At 40.1% G+C, this 27,265-nt stretch overlaps 3 protein-coding genes across 4 annotated transcripts; 2 read left to right on the plus strand and 1 right to left on the minus strand.

The window, feature by feature from the left end:
• The first annotated feature begins 423 nt into the window (after positions 1 to 423).
• Positions 424 to 2,961, plus strand: LOC110044342 (small ribosomal subunit protein uS5). The gene is made up of 6 exons (XM_020749880.2): positions 424 to 519; positions 864 to 998; positions 1,307 to 1,396; positions 1,518 to 1,799; positions 1,948 to 2,107; positions 2,747 to 2,961. The coding sequence occupies exons 2-6, from the start codon at positions 867 to 869 to the stop codon at positions 2,914 to 2,916; spliced, it is 834 nt and encodes a 277-aa protein (XP_020605539.1). The 5' UTR covers positions 424 to 519; positions 864 to 866; the 3' UTR covers positions 2,917 to 2,961.
• Positions 2,962 to 5,626: 2,665 nt separating this feature from the next.
• Positions 5,627 to 26,792, plus strand: LOC110044256 (inactive rhomboid protein 1-like). 2 transcript variants are annotated; one of them, XM_020749782.2, is made up of 15 exons: positions 5,627 to 5,952; positions 6,244 to 6,390; positions 9,961 to 10,279; positions 10,555 to 10,680; positions 11,031 to 11,194; positions 12,637 to 12,813; positions 15,366 to 15,477; positions 21,233 to 21,316; positions 21,731 to 21,892; positions 22,046 to 22,119; positions 22,657 to 22,723; positions 23,463 to 23,636; positions 24,543 to 24,643; positions 25,134 to 25,287; positions 25,766 to 26,792. In XM_020749782.2, exons 1-15 carry the CDS (start codon positions 5,768 to 5,770, stop codon positions 26,192 to 26,194), a joined length of 2,475 nt encoding a protein of 824 aa, XP_020605441.1. In that variant the 5' UTR covers positions 5,627 to 5,767; the 3' UTR covers positions 26,195 to 26,792. The 2 variants fall into 2 exon arrangements, with proteins under 2 accessions (XP_020605441.1, XP_020605448.1); XM_020749789.2 differs by lacking the exons at positions 5,627 to 5,952; positions 6,244 to 6,390 and adding an exon at positions 6,789 to 7,059.
• Positions 15,349 to 17,316, minus strand: LOC149112108 (uncharacterized). The gene has a single exon (XM_089289841.1). It carries the CDS (start codon positions 16,964 to 16,966, stop codon positions 16,181 to 16,183), a length of 786 nt encoding a protein of 261 aa, XP_089145967.1. The 5' UTR covers positions 16,967 to 17,316; the 3' UTR covers positions 15,349 to 16,180.
• Positions 26,793 to 27,265: the final 473 nt, after the last annotated feature.

A 27,265-nucleotide genomic window follows, 5' to 3' on the forward strand; every position in this document is an offset into this window, starting at 1 on the left:
GTCGACTGTAGACTATTAATATATCTTTCCTCCGCAAAGGGTTCCTAGAAAGGGCTGGGGTGAGGGTAGAAAGGAAGAAAGATCGCGGAGGGCACCAGGACTAGGAGGACAAACGCCGGGCGCTCTCATTCCACCCTCCCCAGGCTCCGTTTTACCTACCTACACGGCCAAGACCGGAAGAAACGGGAGAGGGCCAGTAAAAAGACACGATTGGGCACCGGTCTGTAGACTGACTATTTTCTACAAGATTCGTATTTTAAAATATTTTTGGCTGCGTAAAACAAAAGCAAAGGAGAAGTGCATTAGAAAACACTATTCAGTTCATGTTTTAATTTTCCAACGTTCAGATTGATGCGCTCCCGACTATTTTATCAACCGATTATAGAGCGAATCAAACCCCTCCTTCCCCGCCCTAAGGACATAAAAATAATTACGCAAGTGTACCATCCCATAATATATTTTACAATAAATACCTAGAGCGGCCTTTTCTCTTCCTTCTCAGTCGCTCAAAGACATCACGTAAGTAGGGTGAAACCTTTGGATTGAAAATCTAGTTCAATCTGCTATCAACACGTCTCTATGAAAGGATTTGCTGCCCTTAAATAATCGTTCTTTATTCCTAAGTAGTACTGAGTAATTTTTTTATCGTTTCTTCGACGATTTTAGAACGATATGGATTATAGAGTTTCATTGTATATGTAAAGCTTTCGTATATGTTGAAGAAGCTAGGTGACACGAGGGGAGCTTAACGGAAATGAAAATATATAACAGTTGAGCTACTTTGGCTAGCTTTATTAAAGATCTTCTTTAACGAAAGCATAAAACTAACGTAAAGTGAAAATCGTTGAATTTTCTTCCCCTAGCAAATGGCGGATTCGGAACCAGCCGGTGGTGCTCGCGGAGGTTTTCGTGGAGGATTCGGCGGCCGTGGCCGTGGAAGAGGCCGTGGTCGAGGCCGGGGACGGGGTCGTGGAAGGGGTAAAGCCGAGGACAAGGAGGTACAGAAATATCCGAAACTTTTGCTCTTAAAGATATAAATATGGTGGAAAATGTTAAAGGGACTGTCAACATATTCACTTGTCCCAGCTGAACGTAGGGGGATGGAATCGAATCCATTTGTGTACTCTTGATAATTGTGCTCAATTGTGCTTATTTATTTTTTTGTTCTGTTTTAAAAGATTCAAAATTCAATATTTAGCAGTATAGTTATTAATTTGTTTAATATCAAATAATGATCATAACAATTGATGTTAGAAGATTTAAGATCTTTAACTCTTAGATGTGAACTCTCCTTCTTCACTTTCAGTGGGTGCCTGTGACTAAACTTGGCCGCTTGGTTAAGGACATGAAGATCAAAACTTTGGAGCAGATATACCTCTTTTCTCTTCCCATCAAGGTATTCACATGCATCTGTTCACTGATAACATGTTGAGGAGCAAGTTACTTTTGTTAAAGATTGTGATTGCTGTTATGCTTGGATTCAAGTTTGACTTGTATACCTGCTTCTTGCGTTTTAGGAGCATGAGATCATTGACTTCTTCCTCGGGGCTGCCTTAAAAGATGAAGTTCTCAAAATCATGCCAGTGCAAAAACAGACCAGAGCAGGACAGCGTACACGCTTCAAGGCCTTTGTTGCCATTGGAGACAGTAATGGACATGTTGGTCTTGGTGTGAAGTGCTCCAAGGAGGTAGCAACAGCTATTCGTGGTGCCATCATCCTTGCTAAATTGTCTGTCATTCCTGTGCGCCGTGGTTACTGGGGTAACAAGATCGGTCAGCCCCACACTGTGCCATGCAAGGTTTGTCACTGCCATCATCCGCTTCTCTTGTACTGTTGCTTTGATGTGTCTGATCTTTTGAGGTGTTACAGTGAATATCAAGGTAATTTTCTCACTTCAAATTAAAACCCTGACTTTCTGACTGACTTTGTGCAATTACTTATTAAAGGTGACAGGCAAATGTGGTTCAGTACGTGTACGTTTGATTCCCGCACCAAGAGGAACTGGCATTGTGTCTGCCCCAGTCCCCAAGAAGCTGCTTCAGATGGCTGGTATTGAGGATTGTTACACATCAGCTCGCGGACAGACGGCCACTCTTGGCAATTTTGGTAATTTGAATTAATTTTGTACACAAAGTGCCATAACCCTTCCAAACTACAGTTGAACCTCTCTATAATGCCCACCCCAGGGACAGAGTTTACTGGCCATTGTGAAGAGCAAATCTCTTTACTGGGACAAAAAAATTGTGGCCATTGTGGGGAGAGGTGACCATTCCAGTCCAACTCTCATTGTGGAGAGAGGTGGCTGTTGTGGGGAAGTGGCCTTTAGTAGAGGTTCAACTGTACCACCTGGGAGGGCGGGATACCTAAGACTTGCTCCAAAATATTTTACGCTTGTAAAGCCAGTTAGAGTCCTTTCTTTGATCTTTGTGTCAGAGCTAATTTATACTTAAGGATTTTTTGGGTCTACTCAAAACTGATAATTGCACTGGATTCTAGATTGAACAGTTGTGGGTGTGAGCTCTGGCTAGGAGTTATAAGTCTGTATCAGTTTATCATTAGTAAATATTGGAGTAGCGTCCTATCTTAGCAGAAGTAGTAGCAATCCCCTGTATTTCTTCATGGACAGAGTATAAATCTAAGCCATCTAAAACCTCTTGTTCTTTGGACTAGAATGGTCTTTTTGTACTAATAATAATTTAATTTGGTGTTGATTTGTGACTAACGTTACTTTTTGTTTGTTTTCAGCCAAAGCTACCTTTGCAGCCATCTCTAAGACCTACAGCTATTTGACCCCTGACATGTGGAAGGAGACTGTGTTTACCAAGACTCCATACCAGGAGTTTACAGACTTCCTGGCAAAAAACCAAAGTGGACAGAGAGTGGTTGCCAAGGAACAAGCTATAAAACAACAGTAAAAGAAAGCAAAGAAAAGCTGAAATAAAAGTCACAAAAGATGTAAACTTATTGTGTGATTAATCTTGCTAATCTGCTGCTGACTTACTGATGTGATGGCAGCCGTATTGGTGTTCCACAACAATAACATTGTTTCCTTTGGGAAAGTTTTTTTCTTATGCAATCATTTCCTGTAATATCGTTTTGTAGCACCAACATAACTGCCATGAAACCTCTCTGTTTAGTAAACTTTGTATCTCAATAGGTCACTTTTGACATACTTAAATTCAGCTTGATGGTGAGGCCTAGAGGACACAAACAAAAGGAATGAATTAACAGTCCTGTCATTCAATGCCCTTTATTTGTGTCCTCTGGGCCTCACTGACAAGCTGCATTTTAGTATATTGAAAACAGTCTATAGGTTCTTGTTCCTGGGGGATGGGGGTCTCTTCCTTCTCCCCATTTTGGGTGCACCTGGGTGGTTAGAAAATACTTCCCCATGGAAGTGTTGGGTTAACAAATAGGCCATATTCATATTCTGGGTATTGGACTGAAACTAGCTTGCAATGGAGGCTCATGCGGGGGGAATATCATGAAGAAAAGATGAATGTCATTTGCACTCGAAAAGACTCCTCACATTAGCCTCAGTTGCAAGCTAGCTCCAGTTCGATACTGGGAATACGAATACAGTGGAACCTCCTATAAGCAACCAGCCAAAATGTCAAGCCTTGGTGGTGGCTTATGGGAGGTGTTTGCTTATGAGAGCTTAGACCATAATGGTCAAAATTTTTTCTAATTAGAATATGGTTACTGCCGAGACTTGACCCATGTGCCAATGCCGATGCAATGTTTTATTCATGTAAAAGTCAATTTCAAGAAAAAAATCCGGTTCTTCCCATTGAGAAATTCCCATTTTTTGTACTAGCCAGGAATACAATAATGTCACACCTTTTTATCCATTTTTTGCTCCATTATCTGTCAAGTGGTCCCTTACGGGAGGTAAAAAACAAAGGAAAATTTCAAACTTTTAGTTCTAAAAGTGGTCGCGGTTGCCTATGAGAGGTGGTCGCTTTCAAGAGGTTCCAAATATAGTGATCTGACTTTGAAACTTCTGGTATTTTGGAAAACTGGTTGCTGAGGAGAGGTAGTAGCTTACAAGAGGTGGTTGCAACCGGAGGTTCGACTGTATGGCCTATTTATCAAAGCAATCTATGCAAAAGAGAATGTCAAAAAATCATGTCCTTTTCCCTACAATTGGAAATAGGGCCTTGCATTCTAGCTTGCCAAGCTTCTTAGTTCTTAGCACATTAACCAACATCCAGTGAGCCTTGAAATCTGAACTCTCCTCTTTCCCTCCAAGTTCATCTCCAAGTTTCCCCCTGCCTTCCTCTCCAACATCTTCCCTCTGGGGTCCAAGTTAGTGCTACTTTTGGGTATTCATTTGCATTCCTCATCAGCACATGACCAATCAGCTGCCAATGCCTTTTTATCTGCTGTGTAATTTTTTCCATGTTTGTCCTTGATCTTCCTCTGTTTGACTGTCTCATTGTCCAGTAAATTCGCGGGTAAAATTTGACCAAGCTCAAAGTGAATGATAATCCGTTATAGTTGGTGGCCAAACAGAAGCATGTCATAGGCCATCAACTATCGTCCATTGTTTAACCAGGGCTAGTCTTGGACTTCCTGTACCTGTATCCATTCAAATTTGATGCTCTAATGAACCTTCATGAGGTCTTGAAGTTGCTAAACTGAAGTTCTGTTCTACATACTCAATTTCTCGGTGATAAAAGAATCACAGCACACTTGGTAAGAGATAAGTGGCTTTCAACACGTGACAAAAGAAAGACTGACTGGCTTCGAAATGGTGTTTCCTGTTACTGTTGACACACAAATTAGTCCGTTCTGTCGTTTATCTCAATCAAACTGCTTTTCATAATTTTTTTTACATACTGTTTTTGGTGCATTTTCGTTTTCTTGTATTTTAATTGTTTTTGTTTTTGTTGTTGTTGTTGTTTTCTTTTTGCTTACACCACTGAGTGTAAACTGCAATCTTCTTCCCGGCTTATCTGAAAGATGAATGAGACCATGCGCAAAGTATAGAATTAAACTGCTGGAGGCATCGTGGGCGGGTGGTTAGAGCGCCGGATTTGAAAACCGTTCTGACCACTAGCTGATGTTGTTCTCGGTCTGCCTCCCGCCAGTTGGGATTTTTAACCTAGTTATGTTTATTTGAATATTTATTTGTCATTGTTTGTTTACATTGGTCCTGAAAAGCCCCAATGGGGAGTGACCAATTAAGTTAACACATACACATACACAAATCAATAAAAGCTCTTGACGAGTATGTTATACTTCTAGAATAAATATGAAGGGAAAATATTGTTAAAAGAAAACAAGTAAATAAAACCTTTTCTAATCCCTCTCTTTCTTAGACCAAGACCCAAAATTGCCCTCCATCTTTTGATAAAGCAAGCACAATTTCGACTTTTTTGCTATACCACTGGTTCCAGTGTTTGTTAAATATTCTGTGTGAGCAGGTGTGAACTGTAATGCAAAGTCTCTCTTGAGAAGACATAAGATCAGTGGAAATACAAATATCTGTATTTTTTTTCTTTTGTTTCTTCACACGTTTCTCCTACTCTGCTGTTATTGCACTAACGTTTATTTTTACCACTTGTCCTTTCATTTTAGTCGATCGAGGTGTTCCCCTGAACGCCACTCCCTTTCCGGTTGTGGCAGGCGCAGGCAGGCGTTAGTCACCAGACTTCTGTGAGTTTCAGCAATAGTCAAACTTTGGAATTTTGCTTGTGGAGGGAAAAATAGAAAAGATTCAAGCATACTGTATTTAAGTTGCTTCTGGCTGTAAAGCCAGCCATGGCAAGTGCTTACCAACCTACAACAGTTCAGAAGGAAGAGAGGGAAGATGACGGTGCTACCGCTTTTTGTAACCCGTTTCACGGTCGAAGACATCGCGGCTTCGAGAATGAACGTAGACAAAACCGTCAGCACGAAGCTACAAGCAATAGGAACAGAGAAGAGAACGATGGAGTGAATCAGTGGTAATTACTATGATGATCTAACTCATCGTTTTCAAATTTATAATTTGATCTTCTTTTAGTGTTTAAATCATAAATATTTACCAAATCTAATATTGGGCATTATTATCGATCGTCACCTTTCTCAAAGCCCAAAATCGAACTCATTCAAGTTGTCGATTTCCAAGTCTTTCAACTGGGAATTTACTGGCACGATTTGCGTTCAAAGGTCGTCAAAGGTTAAGTTGAATCCCTTCTTGATGATTGTGGACGAAAAAAATACAGTTTCTTATCTTTGTCCTTTTAAATTTCCAGGCTTCTTACGCGCTGTGTTTCAAGACAAAGTGCTCAAACTGAAGACGGCAGTGCTGTGCACACTCCTACAGGTTCGGAACACCATCTTCCACCATTTACAGGAGCTGTTCTTCCAAGCAAGCTTAGCCGCGCTCAAACAATCAAAAAGTGCGTATACCATTCGCTGATGATATTTTTATTTGTAGATGTCCAATTGTTGTGGTCTTGGTATTGTTCTTGGAGTTGAAATATGGCGGTCAATAACATATACGGCAAGGTAGAAAACATGTATTGCGATGTTACTCACTTCCGGTACAACACTTTGCTGTCGAAAACTTTGTATATCTGGGTCAGAGGAAGGCTTCATTACCATCAAAACACAGTGGTGATGAATTTTGATCATTTTATAAACCGTAAAATAGCGATGATCTTCTAAGACGAATTTGCCAAATCGCGTGTGCGATGTCCATTTTCTGTGCCCTGTCATGTCTTCGGCCTTTGTACGCAAAGCAATATTCATGCATAGCTTATATTATAGATTCAGCAGCGAAACCATATCTATAAAATATTCAATATAACAAAAATTATTTGCCAATCCGTCGTAAAGATGGCTTCCTCGGGTCGGGGCTCGATCGCCTCGGGTGCATCCAGTGTTTTCTACACCCAGCAACACCTAAATTTCGATGATCTGTCTGAACAAGAATATTACCCTGAGTTCATTCAGTATTTTCAAGACAGGGGGCCTCCAAGACCCAGTATAGGGAATACTAGCATTCCACGAATGGCAGCTAGGCCTAGCATAGCAAGTATATCAAACACTCTTAAGCGTGGGAAGAGGTAAGAAATTCAAACTGAAGGAGATAGTAAAGTCTAAAATTTAATCAGAGAGACATGACTGACTGCTCACACAATTATTTAATGTCAGCAGGTTGTGATCTAGTTATAAATGACCTCAATAATTAACAGCGTTTGTGTTGACGCAGAAGGGCGTTGACTCTTGATTACACAGTAATTTGCTGAAGTGACCTTAAAAAATTGTCAAAACAATTATTTTCATGGCAGACATGACACAGTCAGGATCTTTTTGTTTACTCAAGAAGATTAGATGACCATTGGATTGTGACTTCAGGACTAATACTTAAAAGTCAATTTCAAGTCAGTTTTATTCAACTCGCGCAAACACGTTAAGGGAGTATTAAATTATCTATACAGAATCATAAATAGTATTATGGCAAAAATTCAAAATTAGTCATAATTTTGATATTAGAGATAGATAGAGAAAAAAGAGAAGAGCAAAGGAAACTAGTCTAGATACAATGTTAATTGTGTGGAGTTTAGGACCCTTAACATAGTCTGTGGAGCTAATGGAATAGATGAACCAAAGTAACTAACATTCTGCAAAGCAATACAGCATTGAATAACAATTAAGATAAAATGTATGACTTCCTGATCTAACTACTAAACGATTAACTATATTACAGCTAAGAATTTATACGATTGCTATAACTGCCAATCATAAAATCTCTAAAGTATGACAAAATCTATAAGAAAGAGTAATTTGCTTGATGAGCTCAAACTGTGGCAGTTAACTGGAGTCAATGTTTGAACTTTGCAGATTGTCGTATTTTTTTTAGTAATGACAAATTTTTTACTCAAAGGAAAATACAAAATACTGTAAAAAGATTACCTTCATCAAGGACTACTAAACTATAGCATGCATATGGATAGACAGCCACAAATGAAAAAAATGTTCTTTTTTTCCCAGATACATTACATGTAATTTTGTAAGTTCAATACTAATAGAGACGTCCATATGTGATTTTGAAAGCTTTATAATCCCGTTGACAGGTTAATGATTTTTGTTACTTGTTCACAACCTTTTTCAAAAAAAAAAGACTTGGTTTTACTTTAAAATACACCTGACTTACTTTTAGAGAAAAGTTTATTTTTCACTAAGATTGTCAAGAGTATTATCTCTTCCAGATTTGTTATTTTTCTTTGTTTGTTTATAAAACTGTCCATTCAACTTCTGTTTCATTTTGATACTCAAGTCCAGAGATAAAACACTAATAATAATTATTATTGCTGACATCAGACCAGAAAAAGTGCGCCCATGTTTTAATTTCAGTACACTTGCACATTTACGTCTTTTCTAATTTGTCCTAGCTGTGGAAACAAGCATTCGTGAAGATAAAAGCTGTTCACTCAATGTCAGTTTAATTTAATATATACTTCCTCAATGGAGCGAGATTACTATTTTCTTTCTGCAAGTACTTTGTTTCTCTTTATTTGTGGAAACAATTTTCATGTTTTGACGTGTAGTTACAAGGAAAAAAATTATAATAAACCTAACGTGTAATATGTCAGCAGTTTCCGGTGATAACTATCTCATTAAAGTAGATACTTTAGAAGTCGACAAGATTTTTCTTTTCTGGTTGACCCAGGCACAAAGGCAGTATTAGTATTTTGATATACATTGAGCAGACATTGTGATGCATCCTCATGCACTCAATTCTTCTCCTGCTTAAGAGATGTCTAGAATTTGACCCCAAAATACCATGCTGTTGATTACATTGTAAAACAGCAATCTGCTTGAGGTCTGATTGGTTGCTGCCTAGTTTTGAATACTAAAGAATCAGTTTGAGGGCCTGTATTCATATCTCTGGTAGAGCTTTGTTATCTGAATGAATCTATTTGTGTTGAATCTTTAAAATAACAAAGAGGGAAGAAGGGAGTGGTCAAAGAGAGATACATTGTTTTGAGATTTGCATCAGCATCTATCATTCACTTGCCATCAAATTTGGCGTACAAACTTTAGTTATGTATAAAAATTACTGAAAAAGAATTGAAGGCACTATTGTAATTTTCCACTTAAATCACCAATATTCCTCAAAGGTAAAATGAAAATTTAAATACTCTTTCAGTTCCCTATTCTGCTGCGCCCCTGACCCCTAGAGGAGATGTTGCTTCTCCCAGCATTTTTGCTGTTCTCCCAAACTATTAGCTGGTCACAGTTAGTGGGAGAGGCACAACAAGTGTAAACTAGGAGCCATTTCCATGAACACGACACAAGGACAGACCCAATGCTTGATCCAGAGGCTGTCATTTTAGTATAACAATAATGCCATCACACTTCCTTTGGGTTTAATGGTTCATGGGAATTGAAGAACCATCTGATGGTAATTATCTCAGCAATGTCCTTACCAGGATTTTCCTTGGGTGGTCTCAGGGCCCTCCTGTTTGGTAAATGGGGGTCCTGCAGGAACTTGAAAAGGGCGAGGGGTCAAAGTTTACCACAATCCTTGACTGCAGTTTTTGAAATGAAGTCAAAACCACGATGAACAAATAACATACAATAATGTAAGTGCATAATCCACATGGTCAGTTATTTTATCCAAGATGATGGCCAAAATCAAGCTTTGTTTAAGATATGTTTAACCAACAAAAATTAAACTGGTCAAAGGGCTTAACATGTTAATTTTCATGTGTCTTTTTTCATTTTATTATATTTCCAAGCTGAAAAAACTTAAATATTTGATTGTCAATAATTGAAACATTGCTCACTTAATCCTGACCTGACTCTGTGCACCATCAATGGCACATTTACCGGTACTTGGATTTTAGTGCATTACTTCAATTTGTTGGCGGAAATCCTGCAAGGCTGCAGCCTGGTCAAAACATAAGATTGTGTTTGCAACTTGAATTGAAAGCCATCTGTGTTATTTCCCTTCTCAACAGGAAGATAATCAAAGGTACTGAAAACTTCTTTGGCCTTGGAGACTGTGATGAACAACATGACCATCTACAAAGAAAGTGGACCCAGAGAAGAAAACGGCACTACCACAAACGTTATGGTCTTCTGTTTGACGCCCATGCTGAAGATGCCGTGGATAATTTCCCTCAATCAGGCAAACGTGGAACAATTGGGACAGGCAGTATTAGCAGCTATCAGAGCTCGCATCCACCTGACCCTGATCTTGTACGAACGATGAGTAGACGGGAATCAGTAGCCACCATGGCTTGGAAAAAGATGAAGAAGATAAAAAATGATCCTGGGGTACCTTTTTAATCTTTATTTGTTTTATGTGCTGTTAGCAATGTGTGGCATTATGGTTAGTGAGGAAGTTGTAAAAGCTTGAAGTTCAGCTCAATGATCTGCATAGATTTCATTGAACTATTTTCTGAAGATATGGCATCACAGTTAAACATTAATCATGAATCAACAGTTTGTTAGGAAGGCAGTGATAATGAAGATAATTTGGTTGAAGAAATGTAAAATAATAAAAGAGAATAATTAGTCCCAGCTGTTTCTTTTCCAAATTTTCCCTACAGACTTTTAAATCCCCTGGAAGGTCCCAGCCAGTTAGTACATTACTGGAGGCTGGGCGGAGCTTTTCACCAGCTGTTATGTCTCAATCAGAGGGTGATGAAGTGGACAGTGCCTTTCCTGGTGATGGTGTAAGTTAATTATTTTGTTTTGCATCATATTTGAAAAAAAAAACATTGTGTAAGGTTTTAAGTTACTGTAATCATGGTAAAACCACTTTTTGGGGGTGGGATGGAGGTTGGATCCTGTGAGAGAACCTGTGACTCCCTTAAGAACTAGAGATACCCCTCAAATTCTGTCAACAATTTATTTTACATTTTAAATTTTACAGAATTCAGAATTATATTGTTTATTGCAGCATTTTTTCTTTGGTGGGATACTAGTGGCAAAACCTGTGATTTCCTACAGGAGCGTAAGATACCAATGGGATCCTGTGAATGTATTTTACTTATTGTTTTAAAACAGATTTTACTTTTTTTAGGGAATCGACCATCGTGACATTGATGATGACGTCTTCTTTAATTTTATGAGTGAGAAACCTAGACGAAGGTTTGACAAACCAGGATTTCTTCCTGGAATCCAAGAAGAAGAGAAACCTGTCCCACCTGTTCCACAGGAAGCAAAAGATGAAGTTGAGGGACCCCCGTAAGTCTTGAATAATAATATAAAGTGTTGAACAAATGATAACGCTATGTCAAAAATAAATAAATATGGGCTATTGGCCAAGCATGTGGTCTAGATTGCTTAATACTGGCCAAGATATTTTTTTTATCTGTTTATGGACTGAGGTGCAATCAAAGTCAGTGATCATGTAAAAAAAGAAGTCGAGCCACCTTGACCAAACAAACAGTCAATTTGTTCTGACTTGTACCTCTGTGCTTGAGTTCACTGAACCCATTTTATGGCAACTTATGCATTGAAAATCATAATACAGCCCCAGACTCTTAAAGTGTAATGATACAAGCCTGAAGTTCAAAAGGGCATAGAAAATCAAGGATTCCGTGACCAAATGCGTTTAATTCATGCTTTTATTCTTGTACAGAAATTGTTTTAAATTTATTTACTCTGTTTATAGTACATGATAATTACAGATTACTTACATTACAAAGCTTATAATTTATAACACAGTACTAAAATCAACTTATAATTTGCTACCTTCCTAGTTTACAATTATCACTTACAAAATGTTATTTTACATTACCTACTTACAGTACGCCATATTACTTACTACATACGACATTACCTACTTACAAAACATTACATAAAATTACTGAGTTGCTTACAATATGCTATATTACTTACGTACATCACTTACAATACATTACATTACCTCAATTACACAGAAATGCTTCAAATAACAGGTAGTTTCATTTTAGCAAAGAAAAATTTGGGTAGTTAGGTGCACTTTAATGCAAAGAATTATTTTATCATGGTAACTTTCTCTAAGAGCAAGGATTTTCATGAATCATTTTATAACTGAAAGTTTTTTATGTGACCTAGCTGTCTGGAAATGGCAAAAATGGAAATTATCAAGCAATATGGTCAATTTGGGGGTATACTAATACCTTATACAGGTCTTCAGATTTAAAAGAAAACAAAAACTTTTACATGTTCATTTGCCCTGCTAAGAAACCAATAAATCAGCTTCACATTTTTGCAGACCACTCGGTAGAATACAGTGTGTGTAATAACAGGGAGATATAATAATGTAAGTTCTGCGTCAAAGATTGAGCCATTAGTTATCATGATATACCATAATTATTAACAAATAAAGAAGCCTAAGCCGTGTATTACACTGTGATAAAACATGATGGGCATTTGAGAACAGGAGTGAAATGTAGAAAACATGAGCCTCAGGCGATTGTTTTCTATATTTTTCAAGTGTTCTCAAATGTTCAGAGTGTTTTATCACAGTGTAATACACAGCTTAGGCTTCTTCATTTGCTTTATGATATAGCGGTAATGTGGCGAAAAACAATAAAACTCGCTTTTTCTATGTTTTATCCTCTGATAGAACATGGGTTTTTGACCAATTAGGGTGTGTGCAGGGTCCTATCTCTATTGTAATTATTAATAAATTATTGCAGGAGGCCACCCATTCGCAGCACTCGAGGACAGAGGATTAGAGATAGACCCCGAGTCACTAATGCCAATCGTCGTGAATATGGCAAAGGGCTGGTTGGCAGATGGTTAAACAGAACTATCAAGCGAAAACGTCTGACAAGCACAATCAAAAAACAGATGGAATCACTTACTGATCATAGGTAGGTGTAATGTTGTTAAGTTTCTATGGAACACTAGCACACAAGCATACCCACAGGAAGTTGTTTACATCTAACATTCATTCCCACTCTCTTTGGTGTTGTAAGTTAATGGTTTGACACTGACTATTTTTTGATGTATTGTTCAAGATGTTTCCGCTGGTGCTTGAGCCTTCATCAGTTGAAAATATTAATGTTAGTATGCATGATTCAAAAAGCAGCACGTGGAAAATTCAGAGGAAAATTCTGCATGAAGTTTGAAGAAAACGTAGCGTGAGACTTATGCATGTGCCAAAGACTTGTAAACCTTTATTGATCCTTTATTGGTGTGCTTGAGCTGACATTTTGTAAGGTGAATGGACCATGTATTTATGTGTGATTTGGGGGTTATTACATTTGCAAGTTGGAGAATGTAATTCATTTAGCTGAGTGGAAAATTGCAAAAACCAAGGTAATAAAAGAAGAATATATCGCAGCTAAATAATTCTTCCTTTGTCTTGTGTCCAAAAATGTCAGTCAAAACTGACCGAGTGTTCTTGATATTGAAGTTATCAATTAAAAATTACTTTAAGATTTATGTCAGACCTCCACTTCTCAACTGAAGAGTTTATTCTTCTAATTGAGAAGATAGATAGATTGGTTACAGGCATGTGAGAATTTGGCTGGTTGCACAACATTTTCATTGGTTATCATCAGTAGCACAATACAGTAACACTAGCATTTGCTGTACACCTCATTCTTTTCATCATTCATCTTTTACAACCAAGGAATTGCTGCTAACCAAGGTTTGCTTTTGTGCAAATTTGTGAAGCCTAATTGTATTCTTGTGTTGCTAATGGTTGAGAATTTGGAAAACTGAAGAGAAGACATTTGACTTCATTGCCTCATTGCCAGTAGAAATGCTTGACAAGCATTGTTTGTCAGTTCTTAACTTTTGTAATAAGTTTAGTTAACTTTTTTTGCGTTTATCCCTAATCAGTAGTTATCTTTGACTAGGGATAAATTTGAAAAAAACCGATAACTAACTCAAAATAAAAAAAAAAAAGTAAAAATTGATTGAGATCAAAAATTAACTACAAAACGTGTTTTCTCGCTATCATATTCATCAGACAATAGTATAAGAGTGGTTTGCAATTCAATTTTTGTAAAACCATAACAAAAACCAAAGTTATCACTCTGGTCAATCAGAAAGGATGCAGACAATCCAGTGAATGACAGTGAACCAATCATAACTGGAGGCAATACATCTAGCAGAATGAAGTTATTATCATTTAATAACTGTCATGAAGGATGGGATAATTTATCATTATTATTATTATTATTATTATTATTGTTATTATTATTAGTAATCATATGGTTTCGAGTTCAATTTGGAATTAATTTGTACGAGTGAGTTTTTCAAAAAGCTGAAATTGCACAAGCCGCTTCAGTGAGTGCAATTTGAGCTTTTTGAAAAACTTACAAGTGCAAATTAATTCCAAATTGAACGAGAAAAACCATATGATTACTTATTAATAATATAAGCATGAAAAAATTTGCCTGGAGAAAGTGCCGGAAGACCTTTCTTGAAGCCATTTTTTCTCATTAATCAAGAAAACTTTTTTCAAAGTTTCCGCACAAAATTTTCCTCATCATTTTACGTAATACCATTGGCTTTGAAAATTTCCCATTTTTTTTCAGCCAATCATAATCCAGAATTATGATGTGTAATTTGCACTGGTGTTACACTTGAACTGCACTGCTCTCAGCCAATCAGAATCAAGTAATTTTTTCATGTATATTATGATTATTATTATTATTTATCACAGTTATTATCATGAAGCATGGGAAACCTGTGCACACAAGTCACAATAACTATTGGTTTGGAGTCTTTTAAGTCAGTACTCTTAATGTCCTGGCCCAGATCCTTGTTTACAATATTTGCCTCATTAGCATAAGCAATTCAGTTTCTGTTGGAGGTACAAATAAATCAGTTCTGAATATTGAAAGGTCATAGTACGATTAACTCTGCCAATGAGTATGAGCCTGATGTATATTTGAATACTTTTTGTGCAACACAGGTTTAAAAACTCAAAATTTTACAAAGAATGTGTGAGCTCATTAGCGCTTTTGCCACCCAGAAATTTTGCAGTTTTTGAAAGACAATATCTCCTTGAATATTAGACCCAAAGAGCTAAAAATTTCACCATGTTTTAAGTTTCACCAGCTCTTTAGCTCCCTGGAGTCAATTCATATCTAACATGTTTCCTTCCATACACAAAGCTGTATGCAAATGAGCAAAAATGTAAACAATGACGTCAGCATGAATCCCCCTATAATGCTATTCACCTGATAAATCACTATACTGTGGATTGTGGATTTGTGGTTTGTTTTGTCAGCACTTATCCACTGTATAGTGATTAACCTAGTGGATAGGTTATCCAGCCTTCGAACAACTGGGGCCTGATGCAATAGCACAACTGATGTGAATTACCATTCATTTGATACTCATAGACAAGTGAAAACTGCTCTATGGCATGTAGTGAGATATTTAAAATATTTTTGTTTTCTTTCAGACCTTTCTTTACGTATTGGATTTCTTTTGTACAATTAATTGTACTTATCGTGGGCTTGGCCGTACATGGATTTGCGCCCATTGGTTTCACAGAGACAATAAAAGAAGAGTTGGTAATTATACATTAGTTGATTTCTGTAGTGTACTCTGATTAACAACTGCATCGCAAAATGGAGGCTGGGTGCCTGTGATATCCAGGAGCTTCCACTATTGGCAGCCAGCTCCTAGATGGAGACTGCTCCCATGGCTGGCAAATCCTGGCAAGCCAGCCATGAGCCCCCACGCAGAAGGGAGAGCAGGCACCCGTCACACTGTGTGAACAGTGGAAAAGAGGGAGGGAAATGGGGGGGAGGGAGGAAGCCTTGAAGATGAGGTCCCATGAACTGCCACGCAAATAACACGCTAGCGCCTGTAACGCTAAACACACTTCAGTCAAAGAGCACATGGGATCTGGCGCATGCCCATGTATGAAACGCCGCTGACTCCAGACAACACTGGCGCTCTTTGTTGTTAACTCCGTTAAATTGCATTTAACTGCATTTAACAACTGCATCGCAAAATGGAGGCTGGGTGCCTGTGATATCCAGGAGCTTCCACTATTGGCAGCCAGCTCCTAGATGGAGACTGCTCCCATGGCTGGCAAATCCTGGCAAGCCAGCCATGAGCCCCCACGCCAAGCCGGAGGACCTCCGAGCAGCGAGCTAGCCAGCTCGGAGAAGAGAGGGGCTCATGGATGGGGAGGCCAGAGCCCCGAGAAAAATGCCCAAATCCGTAGGCACCCAGTAACTGGCAAATTAGTGACAAAAACCATACCTGTTAGGCAAGTCGTTCAGCTACCGAAAGGATGGTTTCCACAGGTGTGCGCACATATAACAAGTAAGCATCACTTGACCAGCGACCCATTGTCTTAATGAGATGATCAGGAACACCTCTCTGGGCAGCAGTTGTAGCGGCTCCAATTCTAAAACTATGACCCGAGAACTTTCCAGGAATACCTGCTGCCTGTAGAGTGGTTTGAAGAAACAAGGAAAGCCGAGATCTAGAAAGAGGAGAGCCATCTTGGTGAATAAAGAGAGGTCCGGTGCCTGGCCCACGAAGATGAAGGTAGTTTGTTAATGCAGTCACAGGACAGAGAGGAAGGGAACCACGGCCAAGATAGATGAAACAACCCTGCCTGAAAGGATCAGTCTTTGCACACTTGATTAACACTCGAAAGCTTTGGGGATTGGTGGAGGAATCTACTTGAAGATCTGCCGCGGTCAAATGAACAGATGGATCAAAGGTACCATTTGTTGTAAATTCACCAGCTCTAAGAAACCCAAAGAAGCCAAGACAGCAGGCTGCCCATAGCATGACACTGTCAGGGTTGATAAAATCTAAAGACTTGTGCAAAACAGACATAAGGTCGGCTGTCACTGGTTGGCGCTGAGGGAGATTTGGGCCCTGATGACGTTTGATCCCACGTAAGAGACGCTGAAGTTGAAGACGGTTGACAATTGGGTCTGGGAAGCCATAGTCAATGTGTAAAGAACGGACTGCAGACAAATATACTTTAATGGAAGAATGGTGAAGACGATCTGCTAAATGGGTACAGAAGCGCATCAGAGTTTGTTCACTGGCTGGTAAAAGAGGCTGACTTGGCTTGAAGGGAGTATCCTGACTACAAAAATCTAAGAACTGACGTTGAGCCGAAGCATAAACTTGGCGAGTAGAAGGTGCGAGGCCATTGGTCAAATAGAACTGGCATTTATCTGTCAAATTACGGGCAGCTGAGCCAGCAGCGTTAACGGAATTGGAGTCGCCCCAGGAGCTGCATGAGGAGCAAGATGATGGAAACGCTGAAAATCAAAACGAGATAAGGCATCAGCAATCGAGTTGTCTTTACCCGGCGTATGAGAGGCAGTAAAGGCAAAGGAATGTCGGGCTGCCACAAGTGACAAGTGACGGAGAAGAACCATTATGTTCGGATCCTTCGTGGTGCCCGAACGCAAAACATTAACGACTGCCATGTTGTCGGAGCAGAACTCAACTCGTTTAGAAGCCCATCGGTGGCCCCATAGGGAAGCTGCAATAACCACCGGAAACAACTCTTTGTAGGCAATTGCCAAGGGATGCTGAACAGCTGACCATTCACCCACAAACCATTCATGATCACAAATTGCACCATAACCCCGAGCACCAGCAGCATCTGAGGAAACGTAAAATTCAGGCAAGGTCGCCCACTGTGGGGAAAGCAGGAAACTGAGACCACCCCAAGAATGGAAAAATTCTCGCCACCAACGGAGGTCTAAGCGAAAGTCTTGGTTGATCCTAATTGGGTGGCTATCACGTCGAAAGGCTGACAATAAATTGATCATGCGTCTCAAGAAGGTACGCCCCTGAGGAACTACTTTACATGCGTGTTGGAGATTGCCAATGAGAGATTCCAGCTCCTTCCGTGTGCAATGTTGTTTGAGGGACCAGGCTTCCAGAAGTGCAGCAATACGATCAAACTTATCCTGCGGCAGACGGGCCTGAAGTGAGAGAGAATCGAGCTCAATACCGAGCACAGTTAAACAAGTGGATGGCCCCTCCAATTTGTTCGGGTGAAGAGGAATACCCCACTTTTTAAATAGCTTAACACAAGTATCAATATTGTTCTGGCAAACAGGTGAGTTAGGAGGGCCCAATGTATGGAAGTCATCCAGGTAGTGTAAAAGAAAATTCACATTATAATTGTGTTTGAGGATCCACTCGAGCATATCTGCAATGGACGAGAAGATGAAAGGAGCAGAGCGTAGTCCAAATGGAAGCGCCATATCAATAAAATATTTCCCACGCCACTTCATACCAAGTAGGTAACGATCATCAGAATGGACAGGGACATTACGGTAAGCACTTTCCACATCGAACTTTGCCAACAGCGTTCCTCTGCCGTGAAGCATGATCCCATCGATGATATCATCAACCTTCATGTACTGCACTGAAAAGGGTTCTTTTGGAATGCCATCATTGACACTATGGCCTAAAGGACTAGACAGATCCAAGATAAGCCGCCATTTTCCAGGCTGGTACTTCTTCGGGATAATTCCAAAGCGACTCACATGGAGGTTTGGGATAGGGGCTATAGCAAAGGGGCCAGCTACACGGCCTTTGTCGAGTTCCGTGAGGAGATACTGGTCGATGACTGAAGGCCGAAGGGATGCTGAAGGCATATTTTTATTCTCCGATTTTAAAGATACCGCCCGAGGGTCAAAACCCAGCTGAAAACCATTTGTGAGACCTGAAATCACGTACTCCACTTGCGTTTGGTCGGGGTAAGAACACAGTTCATGCCGAAGTTCCTCCGCGTCTATGGGGGTTACTCTGGATGGGGGGACCAGGTCTTGCTGCGGGGCGCCCAAAATGGACAAAGAACAAGAGGGCAAAGCATGGTGTGCCACTTCGGAGGGCATGTCATTACCAAAAGCATCTTGTGGTGCAGGAACAACAACATTAACAGGAACAGGAATCAAAAAATTTGAAAAGGAAACTGAACAAGATGAATGTACGCTATTTACATATGGTTTGGATCCCACTTCAACGCCGCAGACGTTTGCTTTGGGATGGGGGAGTTGACTGGGAGCGCCGGTAGGAAGAGGTTGAGGCCCGAAATGGACAGTTGACACGTGGATGATCACCTTCACATTTCTCACAGCGATGGAGGTACCGGCATTGACCAAAGGTCCAGCGACAGGTGCCATCATTCCAAGATCGGCAAAAGGTGGATGAACCGACTATCGAAATTGAAGCTGAAGACGAAGTGGTTGGCTGCTGGCTTGACTGGGGAAGAGGTGACGAAAGAGTATGGAAGTTGTACAAATCATGGTTCATGTGAGACCAGTCCACCAAACCTGCAGCAGCTGCGTCCTTGCAGAATGCAACATCGTAATGGAGCCAAGCCTTCCCAGGGAACTGGCGCGACGTCTTGAGAATTAGCAGCTTGTATTGTGTCATGTCCCGCCATCTGGAAGAATGAGCACAGCAGAAGATCCACGAGTATACAGTGAATGCTTCAACCCATGTCACGATATCAGTGATCTCTTGCACCCTTTTCTTGGAAGAACTCACGAGAAGTTTGCCATCAAGGTACGTTTGGGGCTCTGTCTCCTGGGCTTTCAAGTTCTCTGCTAGCAAGTCAGCAAGATCCACAAATTGGCCAGACCTAATTTTTGTCACCAGCTTCTCCGGGATAGGGGAATAACCGGGGCCAACAACAAACGGCCTATTCAGGGATGTTGAGGTAGAGGCGATGGAGGAATTAGAACCAAAGGAGACCAATGGCGTGAAAGACTGGTTGGAAGATGGCAATCCATTCGCAGCACCACGAGAACCAAACAACGATGGCGAAGATAAAGAAGAATTGCCTAACGTGCAGTATGTTGAAATAAAGGGAGGAACGACCAAATTACCTGAGGACTGGCCTGCAGAAGAAGGCAGTGGTTGGTTAATGACAACAGAACCGGATGACGTCGTGCCCGACGCCGCGTTTCCCGCTGTCGAAGAACTCGATGAGTGACTTTACAAAGCCGCCAAAATGCGAGGTAACGTATCCCCCAAGACTTGTGAAAACGCTTGACTGAGGTCCTGTTGAGAGAGGACGAATGAGGGCGGAGTGGACACCGGAGTCGAAGAAATGGGAGGACGTACGACCGAAGAGGGAGAATCGGCTGAAGAAGAAGGCTGACTTGAATCCAACATGGCGGCCACACTGTTGTTTGTTGCACGACGATGTGCCATACCAAACGAAAGAAACAACGGCAAGATTCGAAAAAACGACGAACGAAGAACAAATAATGCACACGCTACTCAGGGAGGAAGCCTTGAAGATGAGGTCCCATGAACTGCCACGCAAATAACACGCTAGCGCCTGTAACGCTAAACACACTTCAGTCAAAGAGCACATGGGATCTGGCGCATGCCCATGTATGAAACGCCGCTGACTCCAGACAACACTGGCGCTCTTTGTTGTTAACTCCGTTAAATTGCATTTAACTGCATTTAAAATTGCTAGAAATTTGTTGAATAATGTAAAATAACTAGCCAAGGTTAGAAGAAGTTGTATTAAGCAGGGATGTACACTTGTCTAATGGACCTCGTGGTGGCCAGTGTTGCTGTGTTTTGTTCTTGAGCAATACAATTTACTTTCACGGTACCTCCAAGTACAACCTCTTCACACTGTGAAATGTGCAAATTATACCTGGGTTTCACTTCAGCAAAGACCAAAAGGCATAACAAATTAAAAATTTCCCCAGTAGATTATATTACTAGTTTTCAAGATTTGATGCACTGATGAAAGTTAATATCAATGTGGTAACTATTGATCCATTGGTTAAAAAATGTCTGCCAAACGTATTTTAATCTGCTACAGTTCTGAAATGCAAGGCTATTCTGTTTTGTAAAACATCCCTTAAGGGCTGGGGTTGCAAAAAAACCCTGATCTTTTATCTGTGGTGACTGAGAAGAAAGACAGACCTCTCCCTTTACAGGTGTAATAACATTATTGTTCCACTGGAAGAGATTCTTTCGAGATTTGTCCAAAACATCTTTTCCATGCTGATTATGTAGCACAACAGAGATCCATGGTGGGTCTCTCTAGTATTTACGTCACTTGGTTTTCTTGTGTATTAAATAGCAACCAATCCCAGACATTAAATCACTATTCATCACTTTGGAATTTTGTTGGTTAAACTTTAGATATCCTCAAGTAGAGGAAAGAATTGATAACACAAAGCTCATTTAGGTTGATGGTTCAACTTAAATATCACCAGTTTAACATAAATGGCATAGCAATAATTGTTATTGTGCTCTCGTTATCATTGAAAGCCTTCCCTTTGGCTTTGATTGTAGATTGATAAAAGTCAAAAAGGAACACTTATTCCTACGTTTGTGGCACGGGCAGTACCTGACAACTTCTGGATTGGTCCTGATCAAGTAAGAATGTTGAAATTTTGAACATAGTAGTGATCATTCCCATCTGTTAGTCAGTCATATGTTTTAATAGGCCAAATCAGAAGCAAAATATAATAGAAGGAAAGATATACTGATTTGCTCTGTTACATCATCTTTTGTGATAATGTACAAAATTCCCTTCAAAAATGACTGTGTAAAGACTGCTCAGAATGAAATTCTGTACTGAGGTGTAACTCACAGGTAACAATGCTAAAAGAAATACAGATGGTTTAGATTACAAAGAAAATAAAAACCTAAAAAATGCCACATTGCAGTGTGTGCGTAGCACCTTTAATTTTTCTATTTCTTTCATGTATGTGATTTCAAAACGACAACTTGATGAACTTGTGCTGAACATTATTAATATGTTTTGTTTTGTTTTGTTTTGTTTTTCAGGCGGGTTTGATCAAAATGGGGGCTAAGTTTGCTCCATGCATGCGCAGTGATAAGCGACTGAAAGAACTGCTGGCAGAAGACAAGAAATTTGAAAGTGACACAGGTTGTTGTGTTAAATCAGACGACTCAGGATGCATCCAGACGTCAGAGAAAGAGTGTTCAGTGAGTCATGGTCACCAAACATAAACCCCTTTGTGCACCGTCTGATTTCTTTCAAATCAGTAATCTCAACGCAAATGAGTACTTCAGTAAACCTGGCCTCATCTGATTAGTAGCTGGATTCTAATTCACGGATAATTTGGTTTTTATTTGCAGACAGCATTCGCTTACTTCTACAAGTATTCCAAAAAGGATAACAATACAAGAGTTGTTTGTGGACAAGACCCAGAGTGAGTATTCAAAAATATGTTTATACTCACTCCTCCTGGCCTGTCAAATGGGCACGCTTTTCTCCAGAGTATTTCCATCTCTCTCCCTAAAAGCTAGTCTATCGCAGGGTTACCCCCAGCATTTACCGTGGCGGAGCTCATTTTTACTTCCGGCTGCATCTCGAGAGACGCTGTGAGAGTTAAGTGTTTCAACACAGTAACCCAGCTAGGACTAAGCTTGAACTCAGACCACTTTAAACAGAGGCCAGCAAATAACACAAGCGAGACACAAATCATGTCTTGCCAAATCTGTTGTCATGAATTCCAGAGCCTTTGTAATTACTTGTCAACCAAATTAGTTACTTGGCTCCTGAATTCCATATTTTGTTTACGATTCACATGAACAAATTTGTGCGAAAAACAAGATCTGATTTTTTCATCAGACAATGAATTAACCATTTATTGATATAGTTCATATCTGTTGAATTTCTTAGACTTGTTCGTAAACTTAAGTCGGAAAAAATTCCTGATTACTGAAGCTGGTTTTTTGTTGAATAGCACGTGTTTAGAGCCTCCCTCAGTGGAACCCTATAAATGGGATTCTACAGACATCACCAAATGGCCTGTAAGTATTGCTCATCTAAAGTGTCTTTGTCATTTATGGGTATTGACCAAGTTTGCTGTGGGAAGGACATGCGAGATGATTTTCTTTAAATGATCATGAGATGATGAATTTGATGATCATACACACAATGAAACCTTTGCTATCATGGACTCAGTTTTCTTGAACTCACGTTTCAACTCAAATCTTTTTCCCTTGGATATGATTTTCAGTCATGCACTTTAGGTTATCTTGTTTTCCCGCCATCTTTAACTATTTGTTGCGTCCCTTTAGAGTTCAGAGAGTGGAGTTCAATTGCATTTTCAGTTAAAGCTCTTGGAATTTCATCAAGCCTCTCTCCTTCCCGCCAGTGCCTGTCACAGTATTATGTTAGTTTGTCGGGTTGTTTTCCACAGTTACCAAGTCTATCATAAGTCAGAACTTTTTGCAGTGAAGAATTGCAAAATCATCATCACGTGATTGCAGTTTTTGAGCCAACGGTGCGTGAAACGGCTTGTTAAAAAAACCCAGACCTCTGGGATCAGAAGTATTGAAAAATTCAGGCCTTAAGAGATTTTTGGGATTGATTTTTGGTTTTATTTTTAGACTGAATGGGTTTAAGTTACTGTGAACTTGTATGGCGAACTAGTAGCTTGCTGTTTCTTGGATATATACATATATATAAAAAAGAGCCAAATTGTCTTTGGCTGCTACTTTTGTCTCAAACATGGAATAGATAACAAGAGGAGATCTTTCATTGCAGGTTTGTAAAGAATCTAAACCTAACTTATCGCCGGCTGAATACCCACACATGACATGTGAAATCCACGGCCGCCCATGCTGTATGGGCAACGAGGCTATATGTAAGATTGTCAGCAAGGACGAGTGTGAATTTTATGGCGGAAGGTACCATGAAAATTACACGCTTTGTTCTCAGGTGAGTAGCTTGCTTCGCTCTAGGAAAGGTGGGGAGACTGAGCACTAGTCTCTTAGCCGAAGAGTCTACGGCACGTGCATGAAAGGATTGCTAACACACTTTTGAAGACACGTATGCAACATTTAGAGGAGGCCTTATGGTTTTCTTGGAGGATCGCTGTAGTACGTGTCATAAGTGTTAAGCTTGAGGCGTGCCATTCTCTTCCCCAGAGCCACCCCCCATCTTAACCGGCGGGGGCTTGGAGCGAGGAAAACGTACCTTTGATTGGCTAGATTCTTGGACCAGGATTTTCACCAACTTAACGCTGGTTTCCTTCCTGAAAATGTCCACTGGCTGACCTCTGACTAAGACAGTTCGATTACAGCACCTGTAGTACTTGACAAATTTTAACAAGGGAATTAAAAACAGAGATAAAATTTTAACGAAGCCAATTTCAATCTCCCTGAAAGTCTGTAGGTGAATTGATTGTCGAAAGGTTTTAGTTTAGAGATCAACTAGGAGATAGTTTTGACAAGGAGACCAGCTCTGATATACTGAAAATGTTAGTCCAAGAATCTAGCCTATCAAATGTGTCTCCAGAACCACCTTATCCTGGTGCAAGGTCCCCCGCTGGCTTAGAGCGAAAGACGGCTATGGGAAAGGGAATGGAGTTACGAGTTTCTCTTGCTACACGTGACACCGTCAAACATGGGGGTCTAGAAATGGTTCTGATTCTTGAATAATCACATGATCCAATAACTGAAAGGAATTTTTGAATGGTTGTGTTTTTACGCAGTGAATTAATTTAGTCAGTGTAGTGATATTCTGAAGTGTCAGCCGTCTTCCGGGGACCCCAGACTGGGGGTTAAGCCCGAGAAGACAGTTGACACTCCGAACTAATGCGGTGAACGTTTCTTCTTTTCCCAGGTGGATTGCTTGAGTCAAACGTGTGGAATGTTGTCTTTCCACCGCAAGGAACAGCCAGACCAAGTGTATCGTCTTTGGATGGCAATTTTCGCTCATGCTGGGTATACCAACATTATAGTACAATATATAAACGAGAATTATATAAACAATAGCCTTCGGTTGGCGCGTAAATATGAACCTCATCGGATATTGGCAAGCTATGGTAGCGTGAGGTAACTTATACCAATCGCACGAGAGAGAAAGTAATTGATGGACTGTAAAACTGTACATAGACGTCAGCGTATTGGTAAAAATATAACCACTGAAAGTCACGAAAAAAAGGGTGCATTCCATTGAGGCAACAGTTGGTGATCTTTTTTACTCTGTACACTTGCCCGCTTGAAAATGAATTGAAACTGTAAAAAAAATTAGGTTCAAAACCGAAAAGTGGCTCGAGGGCGTTTAATTTGGGAGAGAAGAGACTGACAATTTCAAGTTAACTAACCAAAAATCTGGGAGTGTCGCCTGTCGCTCATTTCATTTTGTTTTGTAGTTTTTTCATCTAAATATGAGAATCAAGTGTTCAATAATCAATGGAGTTTGTTATTTCAGGATCATTCATCTGGCCTGTACCTTCATCTTTCACTTCACTATCATGCGTGATCTTGAAAAGATGGCGGGCTGGCTACGACTGGCCATCATTTATATCTTTAGTGGTGTTGGTGGATACCTGTACAGTGCAATTCTCCTTCCTTACCAAGCAGAGGTAATTTACTCTTGCTTCCTTTTTTCTTTATAAAAATCGCTGGTCTTCTTTGTGTTTCTTACAAAAGACGTAGACGCTAAACAAGAGCCCTTTTCTTTCCTCCTTCCCTTTCATGGACTTACATTTATGTTTTCGTCTTTCGACTAGTATAAGCTTCCGATGCACAGATTGTTTCGTATTTTATCTCGTTGATACTGTATTTTGTAGGAAGGTTAAGGGCTTCCTTTTTGCCGGCTTGATCTCTTATACCGCCGGTAAAATTACGAAAAAAAGAAAAGCTTGGTTAAGAGTTTTTTTCGTTCGGTAAATTATTGAGGATTAGTCTGAGAGAGGGGAGAGGGGATAGTGGTTGGGTTGTTATGAAAGGAATTTTTTGTTTGTTGCAGTATTTGCTGCCTCAGTGACTGTTTCGGACTGCTGTGGCTTTAGATTTGTCTTCTTTGTTAATTATTTTTAATTTGTGACTTACATTCGTCAGGTTGGTCCATCAGGGTCCGTGTTTGGTGTGATCGCCTGCTTGTTTGTTGAGCTATTTCAGAGTTGGCAGATCATAGCCAGGCCGTTTACAGCTCTGTTCAAACTCTGCGGAATAATTCTGCTGCTCTTGTTAATAGGCCTGCTGCCTTACGTGGACAACTTTGCTCACATGATAGGCTTCCTGTTCGGGTTTTTGCTCGCCTTCATCTTCCTTCCTTACGTGTCATTTGGCGAGTTCGACCGGCGGAGGAAGCAGATTCAGATTATCGTGTGCTTTGTGCTGGTTATAACGCTGTATGTTGTAGGATTTTTGGTGTTTTACATCAGTCAAGATGCTGGGTGCAATGGCTGTGAGTACCTGAACTGTATCCCCTTCACTCCTGATTTCTGCAAGCTTGGCGGACAAAATCCACAGCCAAGGACGCAGTAGAAGAGTAAATTAAAAGAGTTAAGATGTCAGAGTGTATTCTGGATCTTGCTGTTTGCGTGCCATAGCAATTCCTTTACCCATTGGTAAAGAATATTTCTATAAATTTTTTTGCGCATTCAAAAACACGACGTTACTTGGAGACCGCACTTCTTCGATCTGTCTGTTGTTTCCATGGTAACAGCACATGCAGAGGAACTCCATGCCGGCGCATGCATGCATCCGAAAATGTATGCTTGATGTTGACAGTTTAAGCTTGACCGAATACGGCTTTGTAGTTACGAATAGCTTGCTGTTTGCCTCGCAAACCCTGTCACAAAAAATGATAATAAAACTAGGTTTTTAAGGTCACGAATGTATGTAGAATTTAGGTAGACACAACTGTGCTCGACTCTTGGAAGATGTACAGTGATTACGACGAGCTAGCATTCATTCACTTCCCATTGCAATCTTTAGTCTGTCCACAATTGCTTTTATTGTAGTAAACTGGAGTGAACTAAGCGAACACGCGAAACCGCGCTTGTTCATTTTGCTTTTTGTTTCGTGTTCGGGACGATCTTAGAGAAAATTCAAGATATGTATTAAAACAGACTTTGCAATCGTTTTCTTTTTGTATTTAGTTTTGTCAGAATCCGTCCGCCTCATTCCTTGAAAGGTCAACGAATAGGAAACCATTGTAAGGTTTTGCGCCAAATTTGATTGACAAGTTGAGCGGCCCACGTGATACACGAACGCCGGTTTGTGTTAGGCGTTTTGACGAAGAACGAAGCGTAAAGTACGGACCTGTTCAGCTGCCTGTTTATATTTCTAGTAAAGTGTAATTTCACCCTTAAGAAAAGAGACTCGTCCAACAACAAAGAATGAAACGTAAGCCATAATTGAAAGTGTTAACTGGATATAGAAATAGGATTTTCAGAGTTCTGCACAGTCCAGGGTATGGTGTGATTTCCACCCTAAACAAAACCGTACCAAGAGAGCAAGTAAGCTTATATGTTACGTTGTAAAAACGAATTCTTTGCGCAGCTGTTGTATGTACCATTGGTTTCGGCCCAATTGCTCCTTAGCTTCGTCCCC

Source organism: Orbicella faveolata, unplaced genomic scaffold (assembly GCF_042242905.1).
Source record: "Orbicella faveolata isolate gen_17 unplaced genomic scaffold, um_ofav_v1 contig_2, whole genome shotgun sequence".
Lineage (NCBI taxonomy): Eukaryota > Metazoa > Cnidaria > Anthozoa > Scleractinia > Merulinidae > Orbicella > Orbicella faveolata.

Coding starts and splice junctions, on each gene's coding strand:
- LOC149112108 (XM_089289841.1), bottom strand. CDS start 16,966: ATGCGCTTCTGTACCCATTTAGCAGATCGTCTTCACCATTCTTCCATT.
- LOC110044256 (XM_020749782.2), top strand. CDS start 5,768: ATGGCAAGTGCTTACCAACCTACAACAGTTCAGAAGGAAGAGAGGGAA. Junction 6,391..9,960: donor CGCGCTCAAACAATCAAAAA/GTGCGTATACCA, acceptor CCTTCTCAACAG/GAAGATAATCAAAGGTACTG. Junction 21,893..22,045: donor CGTCAGAGAAAGAGTGTTCA/GTGAGTCATGGT, acceptor TTTTATTTGCAG/ACAGCATTCGCTTACTTCTA.
- LOC110044342 (XM_020749880.2), top strand. CDS start 867: ATGGCGGATTCGGAACCAGCCGGTGGTGCTCGCGGAGGTTTTCGTGGA. Junction 999..1,306: donor GTAAAGCCGAGGACAAGGAG/GTACAGAAATAT, acceptor CTTCACTTTCAG/TGGGTGCCTGTGACTAAACT. Junction 1,800..1,947: donor CCCACACTGTGCCATGCAAG/GTTTGTCACTGC, acceptor TACTTATTAAAG/GTGACAGGCAAATGTGGTTC.